At 28.2% G+C, this 26,595-nt stretch overlaps 2 protein-coding genes across 6 annotated transcripts; one reads left to right on the top strand and one right to left on the bottom strand.

Annotated features, from left to right (window-relative positions):
- Nucleotides 1-16,678, bottom strand: LOC132943912 (polyamine-transporting ATPase 13A3-like). 5 transcript variants are annotated; one of them, XM_061013058.1, is made up of 18 exons: nt 16,096-16,678; nt 13,079-13,421; nt 7,818-7,963; nt 7,628-7,731; nt 7,230-7,397; nt 7,074-7,144; nt 4,382-4,503; nt 4,160-4,316; nt 3,873-4,077; nt 3,527-3,743; nt 3,123-3,424; nt 2,866-3,066; nt 2,610-2,801; nt 2,279-2,543; nt 1,964-2,206; nt 1,755-1,900; nt 1,459-1,693; nt 1-1,376 (listed from the first exon to the last, which is right to left on the bottom strand). In XM_061013058.1, the coding sequence occupies exons 3-18, from the start codon at nt 7,843-7,845 to the stop codon at nt 352-354; spliced, it is 3,681 nt and encodes a 1,226-aa protein (XP_060869041.1). In that variant the 5' UTR covers nt 7,846-7,963; nt 13,079-13,421; nt 16,096-16,678; the 3' UTR covers nt 1-351. The 5 variants fall into 5 exon arrangements, with proteins under 5 accessions (XP_060869041.1, XP_060869042.1, XP_060869043.1 ...); XM_061013059.1 differs by having other exon boundaries at nt 13,360-13,421; XM_061013060.1 differs by lacking the exon at nt 13,079-13,421.
- LOC132943550 (uncharacterized) lies at nt 14,092-26,595 on the top strand. Its single transcript, XM_061012589.1, has 12 exons — nt 14,092-14,141; nt 15,030-15,103; nt 16,820-17,056; nt 19,105-19,312; nt 19,419-19,571; nt 20,195-20,276; nt 20,408-20,558; nt 21,821-21,982; nt 22,648-22,892; nt 24,606-24,812; nt 24,891-25,022; nt 25,196-26,595. Exons 1-12 carry the CDS (start codon nt 14,092-14,094, stop codon nt 25,424-25,426), a joined length of 1,932 nt encoding a protein of 643 aa, XP_060868572.1. The 3' UTR covers nt 25,427-26,595.

Below are 26,595 nucleotides of genomic sequence, written 5' to 3'. Positions count from 1 at the left end.
TATAAATATAAATATTTTATAATTTAATAGTGTCACACGTTTATACATTTATAAGACATTTTGAAGGTCTTCGATGTAGAACTACCATGCACAATTATGTTATAAAAAAAATATACATGAATGAATCATAAGTGATAGTTCAAAAAAATGAACAGTTACAATTATTTTCTTAAAAATATCTATGAGGAAATTACTTAATAGTGGTAACTGTTACATTGGACTACAAGTATAATAGTGCATTTGTAAACCTGGTAAATCGTTATCCGTTTTTATATAATATGCAAACTTTAAAGCAATTTATTTCCTTTGACTTATCAATCCTAAACTAAAGATTGATCATGCCATTACAATTTATAAATTAGTGCTCATTGTTTTAACTCGTTCTTGACGTTCAAACTGTTCTGTGTCAATTTCAGTCTTACGCATACATTCTAAAGACGACGAAGTAATCATTGGTTGATGTTTGCAAATAGGTGGCCACCCAGGAGAAGAATCTAGTTCGGCTTTTACTGAATGATATATGTGTTCATTATTAGATTCATATGATCCCAATTTTAATTTTTTTGTTAGCAAATAATCAACAATGAAATACTCTATGCCCAGACATAAAATACAATCAACTACAGCTAATGTAACCACAATTATTGGGAATTCCATAAACGGAGGAAATTGCAATTGTAATAATTCTTTAATCCAATCAGCTGGGAACAAAGTTACATATGAACAAACAGCCGTCATAGTTAGTAAACTAGAGAAAAAGACTGTGTTTTTATAAATTGGTCCTCGATATGGTTTTCCGTATGAAAATATTAGAGCCAATATTATGTATTGAAATTGAGAAACTGAATAAACTGCAAAATTTTCATAACATTTATACTCTTTTGGATGAGTATAGTCGAATGGTTTAAACCAAGAAAAATTATGTACCAAGTAAAAAGATAAAACTTGCGTTGATACCATTACGAGTAGGTTTGCGACCATCGAAAATAAAGGGATAAATGACAACAGTCTTGTTAATGGAGGCTTTTTAAATAACGATCCCTGAAAGGCTTCATTTCTACCGAAAAAGAACATAAAGTTTACCACCAAACCAATATCAATAAACAAGTACTCAAAATCCGTCAAGTTACTGTCTATGTTGTATAAAATAAACGCTGAAGTAAACTCCAACAAACTATAGAGAACCATAAATTTAAAAATTCCAAACGATGTCACAAGAGCTGCTCGTCCTTCTCGAATGATACGAGGCATACATGAAATATTTGCTACGTGTGATGTAAATGGTGATGCTACTGACGATTCTGCTTCTGATAATGAAACTCCAACATGTGCTGCTCGTAATGCTCCGCAATCGTTCGCACCATCGCCACACATGGCTAAAAATAACATTTTAATTTTATGATTATGATACGAAATTAACCTTATGAAAGTAAACAATAACAATATGTTGTATCTCACCAACATGATAACCAATATATTGTAGTTCTTGTATTAACTGTTGCTTTTGTTCGGATGTCATTCTAGCAAATATAGCTCCCTTAACTAGTATCCTAGGGAGAAGAATAGGAAATTTATCTCTAATGATAGCCCACGTTCGTCCAGTCATCGCAAAGCTATAATCTCCGTTGACTCGAGCTTCTAGTTCTAAATCATTTTTATTAGAATGATAGTTTTCAAACATGGATGTAGCTCTCTGTAGAAATAAAAATAATATAAGATACTACTAAAAGTTTTAACATCAATTTACTACGTACCATTGGTGATGTAATACCACTAGCTGTATAGTATATTTTTGGACTACATCCTTGACTTTCGTCAGCTGTTACGTCAACTACTGTCTTTGATGGTAAAACTATTCCACATTCTTTAGCTACACTTACAGCTGTTAGGATGTTATCACCTAGAATAGTTATTTTAAATAATTTGTAAAGATTGTTTTTCATAATTTAATAGTATACTTTACCTGTAACCATAATGATTTTCATATTCGCCCCTTGAAGTTCTTCAATAACAGGGGTAGTTTGGTCTTTTAGCCGATTTTCTAAAATTACTAAACCAGCAAAAGTTAGATCACACTCAACTTCTTCTCGTCTTAATTTCGGAATTTGTACAAAGTTGCAATTTTGAAGAACTTTATGAGCAAGAGCAATAACTCTATATCCTTCTTCAGTATATTCCCGTAATACAGTATTAGTCATGCTAGGCACTATGACAGTAAAAATATTGCAATATCTACAATCATTTTATTTAAAAAAAATATTAAGCTTATTTTTCTCACCAGTGCTAGGAATACATAACGACTGAATCATTTCTGGCGACCCTTTTGTGTAAACAATAAAACGTGGGTCACCAATAGTTTTTGTAATCATACTCATTCGTTGCAGTGATGACGAGAAATGAAATTGATGTATAAGACCGATTTCTATTTGTTTGTCGTCATTTGAAGTGGTTGGATTTCGCACAATTGAGGGTACTAATACATCGAACTTCGAAGCATCTGAAACTTCTAGTTCTTCAAGACACCAAGCCGTTGACTCAAACATCTGAATAATACTCGTTATTTATCTAAAACATATTATAATTCAAAATCAAAATTATCGATTGCTTACCTTTATGTCAAGTGGATCTCCTGAAACGGTTGAATTTAGTAGCGTCAATGAATGACAAGTCACCATACCCAATTTCAATGAATGATCGTTAGACAATGTTGTTACATCTCGAATAGGTGAACCTAGTTCATGATTATTTTCGACAGGTACTACCCCCCACATGTCCAAACCATCTTCTGTCAATGTTCCTGTCTATATTTAAACAAATATTGTAATTTAAATTAGTACATTTTGTTTTTATAGTAAAAAATCTTACTTTATCAAAGCATATGCAATCTATTGATCCACAAACATTTATAACTCTCGAATTCATACAAGAAAGATGATGATTTTGAAGTCTTCGTAATGCATATAGTCTTCCAACCGTCATTGCAGCTGGGAGTGCTGGTGGAATAACTATTGTAAACAGATCCAAAGACTTAACTAGGATGTCAAATACTGTCAACCCTCTAGATGCCTGTACAAAAATACTTTAGTAAAACGATTTAAACTTTAACATGTTATATTATTTACCTTTGACACAGCAGTATAAATTGAACCAGAAGTCGCAACAGCAGCCAAAATCCAAATAAAACGATACGTATCCTTATCAAACCTAAAGTCAGCCGGTGGAGGATATAGAATTGATCTTACCAATGATCCTTTCGCTGTCAAATAACCCGTTCTTAAGACTACTCCGTGAACTTTTCTATCAGAAAAATATCGTGCTTGCAGAACTTTGGTTCCAGAAAATAAAGTATGATTTGCGTCTTCACGTTCATTGTATAAGAGATTTATATTAGGTAATGCAGTCTTGAGCACTGGTACACTTTCACCTAAAAATAACAATTAACAATTAACTACTATTTATTTCAAACAATTTATCAATATAAAATCTGACGTTTTTTTAAATAATTAAAATAATGATTCATGTTTACCTGTTAGCATACTTTCATTAACGACACACGTTCCACAAAGTAAAGCTATATCACATGGTACTTCAAATCCAATTCTAGGTACAACAATTATGTCACCCGGTACCAAATCTGTTGTGGAAATGTCTTCATAAATAGCTTCAGAATTTGGTCCACCCATATCACGGCATACTGTCACTTTGTCTAGTGTATTTACAGTTTCTAATAAAGTTCTTTGGTTCTGAAACAAAGAAGATACTTGTTGTTTTTACTTGGTTACGGGCATTATGAATATGTCTCTCTATAAAAATAGTATCTATCGATACAAGTATTACTTCATATATTATAAATTATAATATTAATTAATTACCGCACGAGTTTGTATAACTGAAGATGTTATTCCAAAAACTGACATGATAACTATAGCTCCTAAATAATACACATAACCTTCTGAAAACCATACTACAAGAGAAAAAGCTTGGAAAATGTATAAAGGATTAAGAACTTCCATCCATATCAGTGACAATATATTTTGAATAGGTACATTGATTTTGTTTTCTCCATAAATGCATTTTCTGTAATTCCATAAAATCAACATAAGCTTAAATGTTATGTTGTTATGAGATATACCTACAACGATTGTAAACAATGTAATACCTGATTAATTGTTCTTGCACAGAGTACCCTTTATATGTATGTAGTTGTGCCGTTGTTAAACCTCGATCCAAACCGACAAGTTTTTGAAATTTCCCTTGAATATCACACCATACGTAGCAGATCTTTTTTATTTCAACTGCTCTAATTTGACTTACATCTAATACAATAAAAATAACTATTAATATACATTTTCATTTTTTTTAATATCATAGTGAAACAAGCCTTGACATGATCCATCATTTAAATGTATCCTAATGGATTTTATTTCTAATTCTACGTGGTTTTCTTCAATTGGAATAGAATCCAATTTGCTTATGTTATTGGTTAACAACAGTTCTTCTTTGCTAAAATTTAAAATACACAAACGTAATATTAATTACCTATTTATACAACTTTTATTCAAATGAACGTAATATTAGTACCTATTTTTTTTATAGGTACTAATTAGGGGAAACTGGGTACAATTACGACATTTTTCAAGATTAGATTTATTACAAACAAAATTTAAACAAATTAAATAACAATATACATTTTTAGTCAATAAAGTATAATAAAGCCTTTATATAATATGTGTGTGTGTATTTGAATGCGAATTTCGCAGGTGTTAAATAATAGTTGATAGAATTTTACCCCATACAATATACATGAATAATAGAAACTATTGTAATAGCGTTTGGATAAAAAATAATACACGTCATTTATATTTTATTTTTTACTTTTAAATAGTATCTGAAATTTGACAGTTTGATGCCGGGTTGCACAAAACATTAAATGAATAAATAGTGAGCTAATGGTCCCTTAAACACGATTTAGTAGCCCATGATTGGTCCATTAAATTTTTAGTGAAATATTAAATTTAATAAATTGTTTATGCAACCCAGCATTAGTCTGTTTAATTATGTCAGATGTCTAACATAAATAAAATAATACGTTTGTAAAAAAAAGAAAAGATAAATTTTCCAAATTATGGCCAAGTTTCTGGTTGATTTTTATATCAATATAAAACTTTTTATGACTGCCTAACTAAAAGTATGTAAGTATTCAAACCTAATAAACTTTTAATGAAAAAATAAGGTGTAATAATTATAATGAGAAAACAAATATAGATATAGAAATAGATAGAGTACCTACTCTGAAAAACCAAATCAAACTGGAAAGCGTTACCTTATTTAAACATAGCAGGTACCTACCTGGTACATAACAAATATGAATTAACAGAAGATACAAAACTCTAGGAGTGATTAACATATTTTGATTTACAACAAATTTTGACATACCTATATTGATGTCCATAAAAAAAACTCTGCATATTTATTTTCAATATATTTAAAATCCTATAAAATCAACGTATGAACAATCTTGTATTTATCCTTAGCTACTAAAAAAGAAAATGTTATGCATTTTTAACTAACAAATAATTTGCATATTTTCGTAATTTCGTATTTTAAACAAATTTTTGGAACTATTCTATCACTTGTAAAAAAAATTGTGACTATATTTTTGATATTTATTAATTGCTGTATGAATGACTTATACGAGGAACCTTAAATTAAATTTTAACGTTTTGCACGAAAAAAACAAAAATTTTATCAAACATAAATAAATGAAAAATAACCTAAAAAGTAAATATTTCCAAATATCTATAAAAATCATAATAAGAGCTAAAATATTTTTAAAATTATATTATACATCTACTATAGTACTATAAAATACTCATATAAAAATCTGGTGAAAATTTCATGTTTCTACGATTAGGTATTTTTTTTCTAATATAAACACAAAATAGATTCTGTCGAAAACTGGTGTTTCCGGTTTCGTAAATATTTTCCTGCTATTTTTACCATGAATAATATTCTATTTTATGATCTTTTCCTCAAGAAGTACAAACTAGATTCAATTTACTAACAGAAATCATCCTCAATAATTAAGGTTGAAACATTTTTACTGATATAAAATGTGTCTTCATCTTCTGATCAGTGTTTGGAAAGATCGTCGTTTAACATCGTTTCATAAATAGTGTAAATCACTCGTTTTTTGCAAAAAGAACGTGAACGTGAACGACTTTTATATTTTTAATGAATTTGATCGATTTTTAAGACGTTCAATTTATTTACCATTTAATAAATATAATTATATTATAATAATAATATTTTCATTTTTCCCATTATAATAAATTCCTATAATATTTGTTTGATTATAAAATATATAAATTAAATTCGTGAAATTCCAGTGTCCCCGGCTAGACATACAACAACAATAATATTATGATTTCCACGAATTAGTAATAAACCTAATCGGTTTATCATAATAAGTACCCTAGTACTCACTTAATTTTATCACTAGGAAATCCTTATCAAAATGTAACTCAAATAACGTGTCAGATATTAAAAATTAATTCAGATACTTTATAAATTGTATAATATGCTCTAAAGTCTAAATTGTATTTTTATTTTTTGGTTGAGTCGTACATGTTTATGGGTTTTTAATTTTTATATTGACTGCAGGCTAACGATACATAAAAAAAATTAAATGAACGATCCAATGGACGCGTTTGCTTTTTAAAAGAACGTGAACGTGAACGAGTTCCTTTTTTAAGGACTGAACGTGAACGTGAACGAGTTCATTTATTTAGTGAACGTTCCGAACACTGCTTCAGACACACATCATTGCATAGTCAATACATTTATTGGATCTTTTCAAAATCATAAACATTACTCATAAGGTGATATCGTTATCGCAAAGTGTATCCACGTCCTAATAAGTATATCATACAGTGGGACAACTTATACTGACGTATTTTATTTTTCATTTTTTTTGCAATCAATCGTACAATTATACAATCGTACCCAGTCCCGTTTGACGTTTACTACAATATTATTAATAATACATGGTAATTTAATTAAGCAAAACTCACTTGATTTTCTTGATGGACACGTTTTTTACTGGTCTTACAAAATACGATTTATACATCCCTTCATAACTTTCCTGAAAAATAAAAAAATATTGTTCAATATATTAGGTACACATGGTTTTCAATAAGTGGGTACCTAACTAATTCATAAAAACTTACCACGATAAGAACACGTTCTGCTTTATTAAGAGGACATCTTTTGTACATAGCGTACAATACCCAATGAGGCCACCAATGAAATAATAAACGTATAAATCCCAAAGTCAAAAATATAAGAATCCATATAATCATAGCCATTGGTCCACTTCGTTTGTATCCATAAATCTCCTAGAATTTATAAAAATTGCATGTACCTATAATATTAGAAATTAGTTACAATGTTATTTATATTTTAATGTCTTCTTGATATTACAATTTGAAATGCTAAAATTGTATAATATACCTTATTTGGGCTTATGTTAGGTCATATCATATTGGGAGTTAAACTTATAGGTATATAAAATAAATAATTCTAAAATGTAAAAATTATAATTAATAAATTTCTACGTTGAACTGACCATTTCATCGTCTTCTCCAGCGTTCAGCAAATAATTATCACTAATAATTGGTTCTTTCTTCGAATTTGTATTGAAGCCATTATGTTTAAAAACTGCCCCTGAATCTATTTAGCATTAAAAAATAATTCATTAATTTTTACTTTTCATTTACTACTTCTTCCTTTACTAAATGTAGCTCTCAATAGTTTACCTGTAGGGCAGTTTTCATTTGATGCCATAGTCAGGAAATTTTAAAATTCCTAACGATCGTAATAGTCTGCGATTGTTAACCGTCGAACGTACAGGCATTCACGAGCCGTTCAGAAACCGCCTGAATTTGGCCTACTTGTAAGACCGCTATAATTTAAAAATGATATATAAATAGTAAATAACAGATAATATATAAATTTATAGAGAAAGAAATTATTAATTCGTAAGTACCTAGACAACAATTTTTAAGAAAACTTTCGTAAACTCGTAACATAATATTACTTAGTAAGTACTTATCCACTATCTATGTAAAACAATTCATAGTATATTAATACTTATAACTAAAGTAGTTTACCAAATAGCTGTAAATACTAAATAATATATTAATACTTTGAAAGATTAAAAATATTTTTGTAATTATATTATGTTACTACAATTTTGGTGTGTACCTTCACCTACTGGTTAGAGAGGCTCTTTATAATACATTACCTGATAAAACTATACGTTTTTATGTATCTATAGTCTATATACAATTATACAAAATACAAATATTGTATGAATGGTAATTGGTAAATTACAGTACTACGTTTCTCATTATAGATACATCGGCTTAACATATTACAGTAAAAGTAGTTGTTTTAAATGTTTCATATTTATAAAACACAGGTTAGGTTAATAATAGTTCTGAATCAACTCAGACAATATAATAATTGTTCAGATAGTTATTTTAATAGCTCTGTATCACAGTTTTAGCTGAAGAAATTCAGATTCTTAAAGTGAGGAACTCGAATAACACTTATAAGTCAATGTCATAGTTAAATAATAATTTCTTTTTCCTTTTCATCGTATAGGTAATCGTTAAAAATGTTATACAGACCAGAACAATGATCTCGGCTCCAGCGATCTACAAAAAACCATTCCCCGTTGAACAAATAAATATGTATCTAACCTTATAACAGTAAGTTGCAGTTCAAACAGCTAATATACACTTTTTTATAAAACACTTCACACTTGTTTTTAATGATTTTTGAGTAAAATAGTTAAAGAAATTAACATGTATATTGTATATAGTTTTCATAAACGTTTATCGTTAGAACGGTGGCTAAATCAATATTATAATCATACATATAATATTATAACATTAAAGACATTTCGAAATTATTATTTTATAAGACGAATTAAGTAGTACAATGGTACTTGTCACAATACTTTAGTCTTTAACAAAATCTGTGTACATAATTATAATATTGACATTATAAACGAGAGATAGCGAAATGGTTAGAGAATACAATGCAATGAAATTATACTCCTATCCGATGTGTATTAATCTCACTCGTTGGTTTATTTATATGTCCTTCTTCTTCAGTCTTTCTCTCACACAGTAAAATGTCTTATTTTCTTTTGATAACTATTTTTGGGTGGTGAGGAAACTACAGTTAATAGTTAATACATTATATATTCATATGTTGACACATTATTTGAATCAAACAACAAAAAATAAAAACATTTTTTAAAAACTCAAGATTGACAAAATTTAAATTTTAAACTCAAAAAAAGGTGGGTAAGTGGATGTCGCTCTACTGTACAGTAGGTTACAAGTGGATCACTGTAATGGATGGTGTTAAATTTGAATTCAATGATATAATATCATTGTATAAGAAAAACGATTCTGAGCGAAAACTATATTACCAAGTATATTTGATGATATTATTGTCAATTTATATGTATATTTATAATCATTGTTATAATTTATTAACTATTAATTTCATATTCACGTGAGCCCTGTGAGGATCTACAGGGTTTCAAGACGACAACCGTTAACCCGTCAACCACTACTATATAATGTAACTTCTTTTTGGAAGCATTAGCTATAGGCTATATAATATAGCTATACAACTCTTAATTACTTATGTGTTTTATTTTAAAATTTTACTTAAAATAGTAAATACTATAATAATATGTATCACTGCACTAATTGTATCAGTTAAAATATGAACAATACAAATTAAGAATATTAGAATAACATAATAATATAAAAATATGACCATTTGTCCATTTACTTTTCTGAATAATAAAATAAATAATTCACTTGACACTTAAATGCACACATAGATATTAGAAATAATAGGTAAATTGCAGTTCCTACTGTAATCTTTAATTTTAATGAATATTTTTATACGTTTATACGAACTGCGACTATATATTCACTTTACGAGCGTTTTATACAGATCAATATAATATTATATAATAATTATTTGAGTTATTTTATAATTTTGTCATTGAATTAAGTACGTATCAACTTATAGAATTATCGTCCATTATCTTTTACCTACTTAATTAAATATCCCAATTCTGATCACGTGTTAGTTGTTACATTAAAATAAATAAATATACGTTTAAACTAATCATACAACTTAACATAATATTATGACGTATAGAGTAAACTCATTTAAAATGGTACAAAATATTAATTATTCAGACATTTTCAAATACCTATTAAAAAGTGGGTACCTACATAATATAAAATTATTAGGTACACAATTTTAGATTCTGAGCGGAGCAATGAATGTATTGATTTTACAATGATGTGTTTTTTTTTTTGTGTGTGTACACGATTAATAGTCGAAATAATGCTCCGATTTTCAACTTCAGTATCTTGTTCGATGGGAAAGTGAATATAGTTGGTACTTTTGGGAGGTCAAAATTTAAAATTCCCAATAATTTTCAAAAGCGCCAGGAAAAACAAAATATAAAATTAAGGAAAAACGGGAATTTTTACGCAAAATCGGTTTTTGACAAAATCGAATTTTAGTTTTTGGTGTTACTTTAAAACAAATTAACGTATATTCATGAATTTTTCACTGGTTGTTTATATTTGCATTTTCTATATATGATAAAATTTTCAATATATTTTTATTTGTTTTGAACTGTTTAGAAACATTTTCTGGTTGACAATTTTATTAGTCTTTTTTTCTATGAATGTCAATAAAACTTTTTTTCTTGGGTAAAAAAGCTTGAAAATGTAATACAAGGCTCCTACTATATTGTTGCAATGACATTTGAAAAATATTAAAAATCCTTAGTCACAGTTTTTATTTATAAGTATTTAAAGTTCAAATCTTGACAAAATACGGAAAAATCATGAAAATTAACAAATTATTTTGAGTTAAGAACTCATAAAAATTTTTCTTTTTAAATCTAAGATGTGAAAATGTAATACAAGATTATCCATAAGTTTGTCTACCTTTATCAAACAAAAAAATTTCTACAAGAAAGTCAAATTAAATTTTTATGAGCGTTTGAAATTCATATTTTTACATTTGATATTCACTTGATTTCTCATATAACGATTTTCTAATTTAGTTGTAATTAAAAAACGTATGACTGTAGATACTTGAAAATTTCACTGAATGTTTTTATTAGCATTTTCTACACACGATAAAATTTTGAAAATATTTTAACTCTTTTTGAGTAGTTCACGGACATTGTCAGTTTTCAATTTTTTTAGTTTTTTTTTCTATAAATATACCAAATGTTATTTATTATGTAAAAAAGCGTGAAAATGTAATGCAAGGCTCCTGATATATCGTTACAATAGCAGTTGAAAAATATTAAAAATACATAGGCACAATTTTTTTTTATAAGGATTCAAAGTTCGAATTTTGACAAAATGTATCAAATTTAAAATTTAATAATTATTTTGTAGTTAAAAATTTATAAAATGTTCAAATTTTATAGCTAAGTATTGAAAATTTAAAACAAGGTTCCGCGTACCTAAATCGGTTATATATAAATTACTTTATTCACAATAATATCATCAAATAAGCTTGGTAATATCATAGGCTGACTGACCGTTTTCGCTCAGAATCGTTTTTCTTATACAATGATATTATATCATTGAATTCAAATTTAACACCATCCATTACAGTGACCCACTTGTCACCTACTGTACAGCAGAGCGGCATTCACTTACCCACCTTTTTATATTTTTTCATACGTTCTATAACTTTTTTTACATTTGAGTTGAACTAGTTTTTATGGTTAACCAATTTTTAAGTCAAGAGTCAGTATTTTTTAGTTATTTAAACGAAGTAAGTATGTATATAGATACAATAATATTTAAATTTTTTATTTTTAAATTAATAACATAATGTACCTAACTAAATAGTTTAAGAACAATTATATTGTAATTTAACAAAATATTGTATACAATATCACAATTATAGATCAACATTCTACAATAATCCATGCAAAAAAAATAAAAATAAGCTGATAAGTGATAATAATCTAAATTGTATCAACAAATTTATTTATTGCCTCAGTACCTTACACTGCACGTGTGCTTAACCTTAAATTATATTCTATTGACAATTCAATAACCAATCATTTTGACTTTTGTATTGTAAAAAAGTGCGATATTAGTGTGATATTAATTAGATTTGTATTATTATATATTCTTTAAAAATTATAAATTAATTTTATATTATAGGTACATGCACCATAGTGATTCATAGAATTAAATATTTTTCGTAATATTTTGATACATAAAAATTGATTTTTGAACGAATATTTATTTCTTATAACTTAGAAGTATTTCAAGTATAGATGAGCCAAAAAGAATGCCACAATAAAGTATCCAGAAAAATGTTTATCCACTACTCCAATAAAAAAAAGTCTGCTTCGGAATATGTATTTAAATATGTTATGGTATCATTCAAAATAAGTAAAAAAACTTTTAAAAAATATTAATAACAATAACAATAAAAAACAAATATTGTTTTTTAAATATTATTTTTCAATGACATTAAATTAAGTAAAAAAAGTTAAAACATTTCGTAGGTAATAATGAATAATGTCACTTAAATTGGTCACTTTGTATGTGCACATTAAATAATATAATAATATATACCTAAGTTACATCAACAAATAATTAAAACACTGGGGTATAATAATTATTATTTTGTACTACAAAATCTATATAATATAATATAAAATACAATTGTGTCAAATTAATATAGTAAGGTACTATATTCATTACAATATGTTGCTTAAGTGTTTGAATGTATTGTATAATGTGTAACATAGTGTACAATATATTGTACCATATACTACTATACTACTACTATTATATTATATTATATTAAATAAATTTTTGTGAATAACTAAAAAATAATAAGCGTTATAAATTGAAAAAAATATTCATTTTAGTAATTGCAGTTATAATAAATATATGCCAATATAAAATTTCAAATATTTACTCACGCTTAAGGTAGGAGTAGAAAATATCCTAACTATATGTTCGGATACTTCACTTTATATTCGACACTAGGCGGATACTGAACGCGACGTTCCGAGGGTCAGTAGTTTGATATCTTGGTTTGTGTTTCAGTTTAATAAAATTTGCATGCTATTGTACATCTATACTAGGCTTATGCGTAGATGCTCAATGAGTAGTAATTAAAGCTATTAACGATCTACAGTGGTTGTTTTCTCATCAAGTCAGTCAAATCAAGGGCAAACTTGAAGAGTTTTTTTTGACTTACCTTATAGAGACTAGTTTTATGTTAAAATATTTTTGATTTGTAAAAATGTCATAACCATTGTGCTAAAATAAAAAAAAAATAAATATTATTTTTAAATAATATATTGTGATTAAATGAGTTACACATAAATGTCATACATATACAGGGCGTACCATTTATTTCGTGCTCCATTCATTTTTTCAGTTAAGCATTGTGATTTTGAAGAAAAATTATTTATGTAATTTGAGTAATTTAAACTCAAGCAATTTTTATTATATCGTAGTGATTATTAAGGATTTATTAAACAAATTTATGCCATTATAGGCATTTATAATTATTATTACTTACAAGGCTTATAATCTGTCAATGATGTAGTTGTACGTTTTTACAAATCACAGTTTTTATGCGTGTATTAAAATTTAAAATATGTGTATAGGTGTCAGGTGTCGTATAAATGGATTAAGTATATTGATAAACCGCCAAACCGGCATACGTACATGGTACATGTAAAATCCGTAATATATTATGTTTGAATATACATTTTATTATTATTATCAGTACAACGTTGGACGTAAAACGGATTATAAAATTAATCTAAAGCATGTTGCGTGTAGATATACAAAGTTTAGAAACAAAAAGTTCGTACAAATGATAACTTGTTACGACCATAAAAATTAATTTAATGGTTATTATTGTTATCGTTATTGTTACATTGTTGAATGTTATTGTAAATCTCCAGGCACAGATGTGCAGATGGCTAAGAAGCTTTTGACTAAGAAGATTACTTTTGTGATATCAGTTAAGTATATACTTATCGGCTATCTTGTGTTTATATATAAGAAAAAATGTATTTATGTATATATATTTTCAATATCTAAACATTATATATATAATATATACATGTTAGTATGTTACATCTTACTGAACTTAAATTAATTAACTTACAGTAAAAAACTTAAGAAAGACTTTAACAGGTAAACCTGTGGTTTAATGTGAAAACACATATGTACCTTTATAATTTATGGCTTTCTACTATAGTAACAAAATTGATCTTGAGCAATAATTCTACCACCAATTTGATGTTCTGAACGAAAAACAAGAAAACAACAATAACAATTAACTATTAAGAATTGAGATAAATTATATTACTGATACCTATACTATGTACCTAGTTATTAATATATATATACATACCTACATCAATATAATAAAACTATTATTATGATTATAAGTTTTTTATTTGTGCCAAAATAACAATAGTACACCGTATAGTCATAATAACAGTGGATTTGCCATTCAGCAAATTACTTTGTACCTACGTGCAAATTATAAATCAGCTGTTAACTATGTTTGCTGTTCAGTATTTGAGTGAAAATTAAAAAAAAATTACATGTCCTCAATATTTTTTACATTTACATTTGTGGTAACAAATTAATTGTTAGTAACGTTAATAATTAATACAAATTTACTTCGTGTGTATAATTTTTCATCGTGTAGTGCATTTCATTACTCATATCATTTAGGCAAAAGTTAAACTGGCAGTTATTAATTATCATCAATTAACCATGGTCATGACCCTTATAAAACAAGATGGTAAATACTAAATTCTGTATCTAAACTGCAATTAAACAATTGGTTAAAATATATTTAAATTATGTTTATAATCCACGATGTCTCACGGTTGTCAATAGTATCGTGCAAATTAAGATAAAAACAAACATTGTTTTCGTTCATTCCATTTTACCAGACAGAACAGGTTTTAAAAGTAAGTACCTAAATGTTTTTAGAAGATATAATAAGCACTAGTATACATGCAGACCATGCAGCTGATGCTTAAATTGGGGGAGGGGATGTGGGTCTCGGCCCCTAACCTCCAACAACCCTTAAAAAGCGTTCCCTTTTAAAATTTTGGGAACACTTGAAGTTAAGGTACTATGTTAAATAATATATTATCTACGCCACTCTTCCAAACACATATATTAAGTATATTGAAAACTTTTCATGTCAAATTGAAAATTTAGATTTTGATAAAATAATATTTGTGACCTTGTGTGATTATCGTAGACCTATGGTATTTTTTTTATGATATGTGTTGAATACTTGATAATAGGCGAAAGCTGATATTTTGTGAAATCATTAGGTAGATATCATTCTTCAACAATATAACAAGTATACAACGAATATATTTTAAAAAATATTCTTATTCTTTTATAATATTGTGGTAAAAGATTATTAATTATTATTGTTATTATCATGTATGAGTAGTAGTATTTAGTAGCATTAGTAGTAGACAGTAGTAGTAATAGTAGTATTAGACATTAAAAATATAAATATATAATTATGTTAATTATGTTATTAGTTACAGTATTTAATACACTAATATGTATTACAATCATTATTATGTTATACAGTAGGTACCTAAATATAAATGTTTTAAAGTAAGTATATGTATTAAATTATTCATATACAATAATATCATTGAATACAAATACTATAATATTATAAGACTAGAACTTATAATCAGTGATATTACGTAATCGTAAAAAAGTACTACGACATTGTGCGCTCAATATTTCTTAAAAGTCAAAATCCCCCTCGTGATTTTTGCCACTTTCGAGTCTTTCATGCAAGAACAAATCCTGAGGCTAAAGTCTTTTGGTTTTTTTATTGTTTACCTACGTGGCTACGTCCACATCTATCTATAGAGCGAAATATTTTCGAATTCCAATTTAAAATGAAAATAAAAAAACCACGTACCTAAAATAACATGATGCCGGTACAATTTAGTCGTCATTGCCACATCGATATCGTATAAAATATATGCGTCCATTTCACGTGTTTGCCGATCAATGATTGTGACGGTTGTCCACGTCTTAATATTAATATATTATTAAAAAGAGTTTCTAAAGCAGGCATGAGAATACAAAAAACCAGTTACACGAAATCTCCTTCTACTCGTACGAACTGTAAAGTGTTACATGCGCACACGCGGATAAGGTAGGTTATACTTGAGAGTTGAGTCAGCCGCCTGTAATAATATTGTACCGCGAATTGATAGTTAAAATTCACTCACGTGCCAATGCGTTTACCAAATTAAAGACATTTCACTTTAAACAGTTTAAACCTATACGTAGCTGTAGTAGGTACCTAATGCATAATAGGACGTCACAGTACTGCTGCAGTTCTTCCGTCAGGCGCGATCGAATCATTTTTACCGGATGATTGTTGGTATAAATTCCATTTGTTTGGAAATTTGTAATAAAATTGTCTTTATCTTCAATTATAGTTAAATTCTTTTATATATTTCCGTGAAATCGTTACTGTATTGTGTTCGTTGAAAGTGCGTACGATGTAATGACATGTATTATAATATTATATTATAATGTATATATTTTTTCTCGTACACCCGTTTGATAATAAATTATTATAATCGGCGTATTGTTCAGATTTCACAACTCAAAAATATTCTAATCATTTTCAGTGGAATCTAATCTGAGTGGCGACACTGCACTGGCAGCTAATGTAGTAATTAGCTGTATTATTTATATGTCGACTGTTTTTATCGTATCGCTCGTGATTAAACTATCGTTAAGGACATGCCAAGATAGATTGACGTTCGTAAACCTCGCCGACGACGCAAAATATCATCTGACATCGCTGTCAATGGAAATCGTTGAAATCACCGAACATTATTGTTACACCATGAACATCGGAATAAGTATAAAAACAATAATAATAATAACCTTGTAAAATAAAAATGAATATTCATTATTAATTGTGACTAAGACACGCGCACGGCGCATCTGTGGTGAGTAAAATACTAAAATATGAATTTCATTTTACTTAAAGAAGTAGGTTCAATATCGTGCTTAAAATATTTGGTCGGCAGTTAGTAAAGTTTACATAAAAGCCTGCTCAAAATGTACCGGGAAAAACATTACTGTGGCTAATATTTAGATATTATACTCTAAACTTTAAACTAAAAACAGATATGAATCAGTCAACCAGGTATTTTATAAATGCATATTAAGAGGACGCCACAAAATCACGTCATGTGTTGTCTCTGTTCTATAAATGTACAACATACCAAAAACTGTTTTGCGCAGAAAATAACAGAGCAGGCTACAGTCATAACTAAGAAACGAAATTTTCATCACATAAAAAGTAGAACTTTGGCTGTGTAATATCGTTTTTATTTTTTTGATATCACTTGTATAAAAGAAGTTCTTACTGTTTCAAAATCCATTATTGTTTTTGTTTTTGCAAAGTTGAATAACTTTTTTTGTACTTCCGATATCGACAAAATAAAAACGATATTGCACAGCCAAAGTTCTCCTTTTTATGTGGTGAAAATTTCGTTTCTAAGTTATGACTGTAGCCTTTTTGGTTCTTTCCCACGTAAAACAGTTTTTGCTATGTTATACATTTGTAAGACGGAGACAAGTTGACAACACCTCTTTAGAGGACCGTTACACGGACATTTGTTATCCCGTCTTACAAGTGCGTAACATAACAAATTGTACGCTCAGCATATCACGTTTAGCTCCGTTCGTTTAAATATTAAAGTAAACCTCTTATACAATAATTTAAAGCTAAAATTATTATCTAGAGCAACTCATAGGCTTTTTATTATACTATAGGTATATAATTGGTATAATTACCATTTTTCGTATCCGCATTATCTTCAAATTGTATCACACATATTTTTTTACTTTGTATCCCGTACAAAACAGAAACGATTCTGGAAATTATGTTTCTTGAGTTTTTTCTAAAATAGGTATAGGAGGTACCTGCATATTATAACATATAACTCGACGGTATCGAGTCTCGACACTTTCTGAACAGTAAAAAAGTAAATATTATGATAATATTTTGGTTTGCTCAATTACTATCCCCCGTCTACTACCTAATGTACTCGTACGTTATTACACCTGTCTTATAAAAATGTAAACTACCGAAACGTATCAATTAGGTTGTATCATTAAAAAATAATTCTTTGACTACGTGTAATTTTAGGGGCAATGCTTGTACATAATTATAAAGTTAATTCACTCAGGTATCCGAATATCTTAATCAGGCATTCTATAAAAACATGAGCATTTATTTAAATACCAGAAACACGTGAATAAAACAATTCTCCGAATAAAAACTATTTGTTTGTTGAAATCTAATGTGAATTTAATTTAATAATAAAAGTTAAATAGTTAGTATTGTTCACGTTATTTAAATTTGAATTTTTAAAGTATAAACATTTGTATACCTTATTTCAGTATTCCACGTGCGGTCGATGCTCATAAATCTTTTCAATATAATATTAAAGATATTTTAATATCTTGGTAAAATATTATATATTCACGACTAAGATTAGTAATTTCAACTTTCAGCCTGCTCTATTAGATTTTTGATCTTATCATTGGTACCTTATTCTTATTACCACCATATATACGGCTATATCATATCATAAAATATTTTATAAATTTTAAATTTTGATGATGTAGATAAGTACCTACTACTATAATCGTTGAAAGGCATGGTTTTATTTTATTTATTTATTTTAAACAGCTTTTATTTTAAATATTTAACAAATATTATGCAATAGTTTTAATAGGCCTTGATATTGTGAATAATTCAACTTATTTATAGAATATTATGACTAAAAGAAAAGAAAATCCAATCAACTCTATAATCAGTGAAAAATAAAATATTTATGTCTTGGCCTTACTAAAAAGTAAAAATGAAAAGTAATTTTTCTATTTAATTTTTTAGTACTGAAATTGTATATTTTATCGGGAAAGATGGCCGTGGTGATATTGTTAAAATTGTTTTGTAATTATTTGATAAAACTAACGACCAATTCGTGTGCGTATTACGTATTTCGTACAAATTTAGTGTTCATAGTCTATCACACCAGTCCATTGGCATTGTCTGTCGTAACTAATTTGCGCAACTTCATTATTCAACTCAAACATCGTAGGTAGCTATTACCTACATTGTTAAAATACATATAAATACATAAATAATATATGTATAAATGTTATTCGTAAAAATGATCAACTCATTCGATGGCTGATATTGTACAGACGAAGAAAATATACGACGAGTTGTCCGGATGGTCATATTACCAATAACTACACAAAGGCGTTAAGAGACATTGTTGTACAAGATTTGTATCAAGGCGTAAACGTCTTAAGAAGTATAGTGGCATTAATCGCATCAAGTTACATTAGCAACAGGTGACGTGTTATTAATAATATTTATCTGACTTATTATTTATTATTATCTCGGTCGTGGAACTATTTAACTGGAAAAAATCGTATGATAATAAATAATAATTATTGAATAGTAGACACTTTCATCGTTATACGCATATAGGTGCAACTATAGGGTTAAAACTCTGGGGGGCTACAGCCCGTCTAACAAAACTATTAATTTAAAATAACCCATATGGGGCTTATATCTAAATCAATTATAAACATTATTGGGAGGGCTAAATCGTAGTCAGATGTGGCTAAGCCCCCCCCCCTAGTTGCGCTACTGGGTAAACGAATCATAACCAATAAATAATTATAGCCATAGTTATGTTTATCGTCTACCTCGATACTAATACACTATAGCTGCAGTAGCGTCCCTATCAGGATCAAAGATAATATACCTATACCTTTAATCGTGGTCCCTATAATATATAGCATAGAGTCTATAGACCGATCCCAGGATGATAGGTAAAAAAAAACTTACCAATTGTGGTAAATCGTATATTAGCCAACGCAGACGCTCATGCGGGCACTCTGCAGCTGTATTATGATATAAAATCGTAAAAAATCGTACGTGAATGAATTTTTTTGACGTCACATGTTAGGTGCACTTTGGCACTGTGGTCCGTTAACATGCTGAACACGGAGAGAACGTTCTTCAAGACCCGATGCTCTAGGAATTTAAAAGTAAATGGCACGCGCGAATTCCGTATAATATTATATTAAATATTTAAATGTGTATTATACATGCGTGACCCAACGATATAATATCACTATAATATTAAATGTCTTTTTTTTGTCATATTTTCCATCATAAGATTGCTGACACGTTGAACGCGGCCACCGGGGAAGCCGTCATCACTTTCGCGTACTTGGCCATGCAGTTGGGTTTGCGAAAGGCGTGTAAGTGCTTGCGGGTGTCCAAAAATCTATTGACATCGTTTGTACTGATGTACATAAATATGACCGGTAAATACACAATATGTCTTATTATTGTTATACGTGTTGTTATCATTAAATACTCATTGTATTCCGGGTACGCGTAAGCGGAATAACGTAGGAAACAATAATATGCAGGCTTAAACCTACCTTATAACTATCGAAAACAAGGCCTTAGGCGTGTACTTGTGCAGTTTGTGTAGTTGTATGTGAAAAAGTGAAACACTCCCACGTTTTGACGAAATCGATTTCGATTATTGATATAACATTTATCATCTGTGATTGAAAATAATATTGGAGACCAAATAGTTAATATCCATTATCATACCGATTATATTATTATTTACTCTCTAACTTCTATGAATGGCATAGTATAATATAATTTTCGACTAAATTTATTCACCTCTGGATTATATTACTATAGTCTATATGGCTATCCCTAGGCCCTATAGGTACTGCAGCGTTATTGTTCAGATTTTATTTAATAAATTGTAAATTATATAGTTTCTACAAAAACAAATTATCTCATGAGATCCTATTATTCAAAATTTCAAACTATATAATATTATGTAGGTAGGTAAAATGTACTCCTCAGTCTAAAAAACATAACAATTCGTTTATTGTAAAAAAAATTATAATTAAGTACATCGTACCTACCATATTATCTAAAATTACAATACGAAATTTATTCATTTTAATTTTTTCATGAATCATTCACTATATTCTATAATATTAAATTTGATAAAATGTCTAATTCTTGGTTAACAATAAATATTTTATAGTTACGCTTACAAAGTTGAAATTTCGGTACCTATTACCTACCTATAGGTATTACATTTTGTAAACGTTGTATTATATAATATTTCAATAATAAGTATTGTTCTGGAGCTTCGATCTTCCCCCATTCACCTGAAAGTCTGTTCACACCAGCACACCTGCACACCTATTTATACTTGTAATAAACGGACACGCGGTATCGTGTATTCGCTCATAATAATTTTTAATTGAAAAAAAAAATCAATATTTGTTATTTGAACTAGAAATTGATTCATTATAATATGAATCGGTGGCGATTTCAGTATAAGAGGGTCACTACCTAAAATAGGAGGCAATTCAAATAAATTATATTTTTGAAATCTGGATGCAATTTGTGTGCGTCCTAATTTCCAGGCAGATCAACAATATTACTATAGTCTGATATAAGGTTCAAACTACCATATGCACATATTGCACATTATGAAATTAACTTATAATAACATGCATTATATATTGACGTTTATTGATTCAAATAGTGTTCAGATACACCGGCGTGCTGATGAATCCGACTTACGCGACGGCCTTGATGTACGGTTGTCCCGGACAAATCAATAGGGACCATTTCATCATTTTTTGGATCGGACCAATCATCGGTGCACTCGTCTTTAAAGACGTCGTCAAAATAACACAAATTATGTTTAATATGATGAGGCGTCACAATTAAAGTGGTATATGAATAGGTTAGATATACCCAGCTTTATATATATTTATATAATATTATATTGGTATAGATAAAAGGTATTCGTTACCGTATGTCGCCGTACACATACCAATTATAGTAATTATCATACACTATACGACTATACTTAGTATACGGCAATCGGGCAATGAATATTAAGCGCAGCAATATATCGATTATACCTACTTGCAACTCCTATATTGTATACAACAAAACCGCGTTTGTTGCTAAGACGAGAATTACGTGTTTGTTCTCTATATATGTATTATATATACAATATGTATAATACTACAATGTATATAAGGTATACATATACCGTGACATAACGATAGGACAAAACTTGTATTGATAACATTGTGTATTTTAATATTTAATTAATATAAACGTGAGTAACCTATATATATTATTATATTTTTACTATAATATTAAAAAGTATTAGTGTTTGGCATAATCAAAATAAAATGGAAATAAATGAAAATCAGGACAAGTTAAACTCCGCTTCGATAATCCAAGCAAATAAGCTGTTATCGAAAGTTTTTGAAAAAACATTACTCGAAATCTCTATACTCGATTCACTCTACGGCAGTAGTAACATCAGCGAATATGTTAAAGATGTTTTCCAGACATCTATTGACGACTTGCATAATTTTGGAATGTTAAAAACCTTGCACGCTATAGTTGAGGACAATAATCGTAAACGCGATGAAAGCGAACAAAAGAAAGAACAACTACGATTTCGGTTACAAAAAGGTGAACGGAAACAAAGCAATAGTGAACAATTTACACAAGAATACGTATCGTTGGAAAAAAAAATACAAATGTTCAAACAGAAAGAAGAAGAAATTGATTCGATTATCGAGAAGTGTACGGTAAGTGAGTTTGTTGAACCGAACCGAAACTGTAATAATTATGCCCGGGTTTAGATGATACACTTAAAACTTTTTATTAAAATATCGACTTCCCACAAATTAACAATTATATGCTAAATGCTAGTACGATTATTGTTTTTAGTATCGATATAATTTCATATATAATAATATATTGATGTCATAATATCATATAATGTATTATATTATACATGCATAACAAAAAAAAATTTAAATAAATAAAATATACATAGAAGTAAAATCCATTTTACTCTGTGGTTTTTAATATATTGGAGTCAATTTCACTATATTAACAAATTGAAAGAAAGGAATATTATCCAGAATCTATAGAATTTTTTTTTATATCTTTATTTCTAAACAATTTTTAATTGAAAATGATAATTGCTCAAAACTTGATATAAAATTAAAATATTAAAAAAAAATCCTAAGTGGGATCAATATTAGTACTTTTAAATTTGTTTTATTAGGTTAGGTTGGGTTAATTCACTCTAAAATCAAAAATTACATGTTAAAATGGATTATTCTCTTTTTTTTATTTTAAATTTTTAAAGTCAATAAAATATAAATATGATGACAATGATACAGAAAAAAAAGAACATGAGTTACGAAGTGAAAAATCCAGAGAAACTTTGAAAAGTTGATTATTCTGATTTCTGGACGAAAACTTCGGTATGTTACGAATAAGTTAGACAGACACCACGTCATGCATGTATAATAGGTATAGATATATACGTATAGTCTTTTAATTAAGAATTTTTAAAATATATATAAGACTAATAATACACAATAATTGTTAATTTTTAATTTTTAATTTTTATCAATGAGTTTATACTTATACTTACTTTATTAGATGAACTGTGTTGTACATGAAGCCGGAAATAACTGAAAAAAAATCAAAATGTTTGTTTATTTTTTTCCCCGTTCAAATATAAGCTTACAGTAGTTTATAAATAACATTTAATATTATTAAAATAGGGACTCTAATGAATTTAGTGGTACGAATAAAACAGTTATGACTATTATTTTAAAAACAACTCGATCCTGCAGACGTTCAATGCACCTACTAATCATTAATCTGTATCTGGTTAGTTTTTTGTCACTTCCAACTTTCAAGTGACCATAAATGGCATTGCATTGTTTCTTATTATGATAAACCACGAACTATGATTAGTGATTACTGATTATAATATTGTATAAGGACTGGCGTATGGAATCAAACACACCGGCGACACCGCTTGGTATGAGTTACACAAAGTGTAAGTTTGCGTGTATACTGTATACTGTATATGTTAAAGCAATCATTTTAAAATGAGAACAAAAAGTCTTTAATTTATACATTTTAAATTTGGATAATTTAATGGATGTCAGAAAATATCAGATCAGTGACGAATTACAAATTTGTATGTTAAAATCTGTATAGGTACTTTAATTTATTATGTATTTTATACTCATCTATCAGTAATTACCTGCAGTTTCAAACATAATACGTTTAAAAAAATAAACTTCAACTAGGTATATAATTAATTACTATTCTTTTTTTAAAAATAGTAAATATAAAAAAGTGACCTCTCAGGTCTAGTGAGCCAAAAAAGGCAAGAAACAAACCTGCCGACTGGGATTGGGAAGTTATAAAAATTCAACTTAAAATGTTTTTAAAATTGTTTTTTTTATTTAAATTATAATATACATAAATAGGCCGATGGGGAACATACAGCAATACGAAGAGAAACGGAAAAAAACTATGTAGACAAATGGGAAAAGGCTAGAATAGAAAATTTCAAATTTCAATTTAAATCTGAAGAACTAGAATTACAGAAATTTATGGCAGAGTTACAAACCAAAATGAAAACGGATCAAATCGTAGATGAAGAGAACGAAAAATTTTTGGACTACACTATAAAGGTGAGTCAACATGATCGTATAAGTACAAGTACTTTCTGAAAACATGTAAATCAACAAACAATTATTTTGTTTTCAAAGGAATTAGAAAAACAAATCGAGTATTGGGAATGTAAATATAAAACTGATACTAAGGAAATTGACGAACAACTAGAGAACCTTATTATAACATTGGCAGAAAAATCCAAAGAAATAGAAAGTTTAAAAAAAACAGTAAGAACATTTTTATTCTATACTTCGCTTGTGTTAGTAGATATTTTGTCAGTAATGGATGCGATTACCGTAATGGTGTTGGCGTACGGTTAGATTTTAATAGTACATTTTTTAATGCCATATACACCATATAGGTATACGTATTTCTATACAATTTTAATGTGAAATTATAGTTTAATGAGAGGCAAAATATTATCGAGGATCATGCCAAAAATAAACAAAGAGTGGAAGAAGAGAAAAAACTTAACGAACACATGGAAAAAATGGCCACGAAAATTCAAGCATGGTGGAGAGGTACAATGGTCAGGCGTCGCCTAGGTCCATATAAACATCTGTCGGGGCCTAGAAAGAAGAGTATTAAGAAACCGTTAATGAATAAAGGGAAAAAAACGAAGAGCAAATAGTTTATTATTTAAAAATAAATAATAGTTAGAGTTATAGTGGTTATTAATTTATTATTTATCTGTACCTGTCATAAGTCGCAACATCTATTAAAATAACTATTAAAATTATCATTGGATATTATCAGATTTTAAAAATGTATTGGCATTACCTTGAATTTCAATACGTCAAGTTTTAGGTAATGCACAACCAAAATCTGAAAATAATGTCAACAGGTTTTAATAATTGAAAAGTTTATAAACGATTGTTTAAATGGGCAAATAACACGGAGATTGACCAAGGTTTTGGTAATTAAAATAAGCCTGAGTACGTGTACAGTTATTATATAAGAAAACAAATAATTAAAAAATTTGTGCGCCTCTTCTAAAAATAAAGGTAAAATTAAAAACGAAAAAATGTCCAAAATCAATATTTGATCAAAAACGCCTGTTTTTTTCAATTTCTTGGAAGTTTTTCCCACCTTCAGGTGACTGTCAGGACCATATACCGACTACAGAGTATACCAGAAACTAAAATTGTGTGCGGTACGAAATTAAAAAGTGTGTAGTAATAATTACCGAATTATGAAATGTTGTAGGTATATTTAAATAAAGTTAGAGCTAGAGGCCGGAATAATATTCTCTTAAAAAGTTGAAAATATTCTTCCGATATTCGTTAAAAACCATATAATAAAATATGTAAAAATGTGTTTTTATATTAATATATTCTTTTAAATTAAAAATATGCCTTTATATGCAAAAGTATGAAGTACATAATACAAAAAAATACTAATATAAATCGGTATACCTAGGTAGTAAATAATAATACAGCTTAAAAAAAACTTTATCTTATAGCCACTCAGGAGAATGAAAAGTGGCCGCCGGCGATATGTCAACAAGCTTTTTTTTTTCGAAAAACAGGAGTATTACCATTCTATAATACATTTGTAATAGGTAATTATATCTAAATCTAGTATTTCACTTTGCGAACTCATCACGGAAATTCACCGTGCATCAGTAGCAAATCAGTGGCTACTTCTCATTCTCCTGACTATAGTTAACATTTTATTTACTTAATTAAATAAGATTAATGACGTATGTTTAATTAAGACAATTTTTCATCGTTATTTACAGACTATATATTTATTATTATATGGGGTATAATTATCGTATATACGATGGTATATAATACA

Source organism: Metopolophium dirhodum, chromosome 4, assembly GCF_019925205.1.
Source record: "Metopolophium dirhodum isolate CAU chromosome 4, ASM1992520v1, whole genome shotgun sequence".
NCBI lineage: Eukaryota > Metazoa > Arthropoda > Insecta > Hemiptera > Aphididae > Metopolophium > Metopolophium dirhodum.
This window is presented reverse-complemented; position numbering and strand designations above follow the sequence as displayed.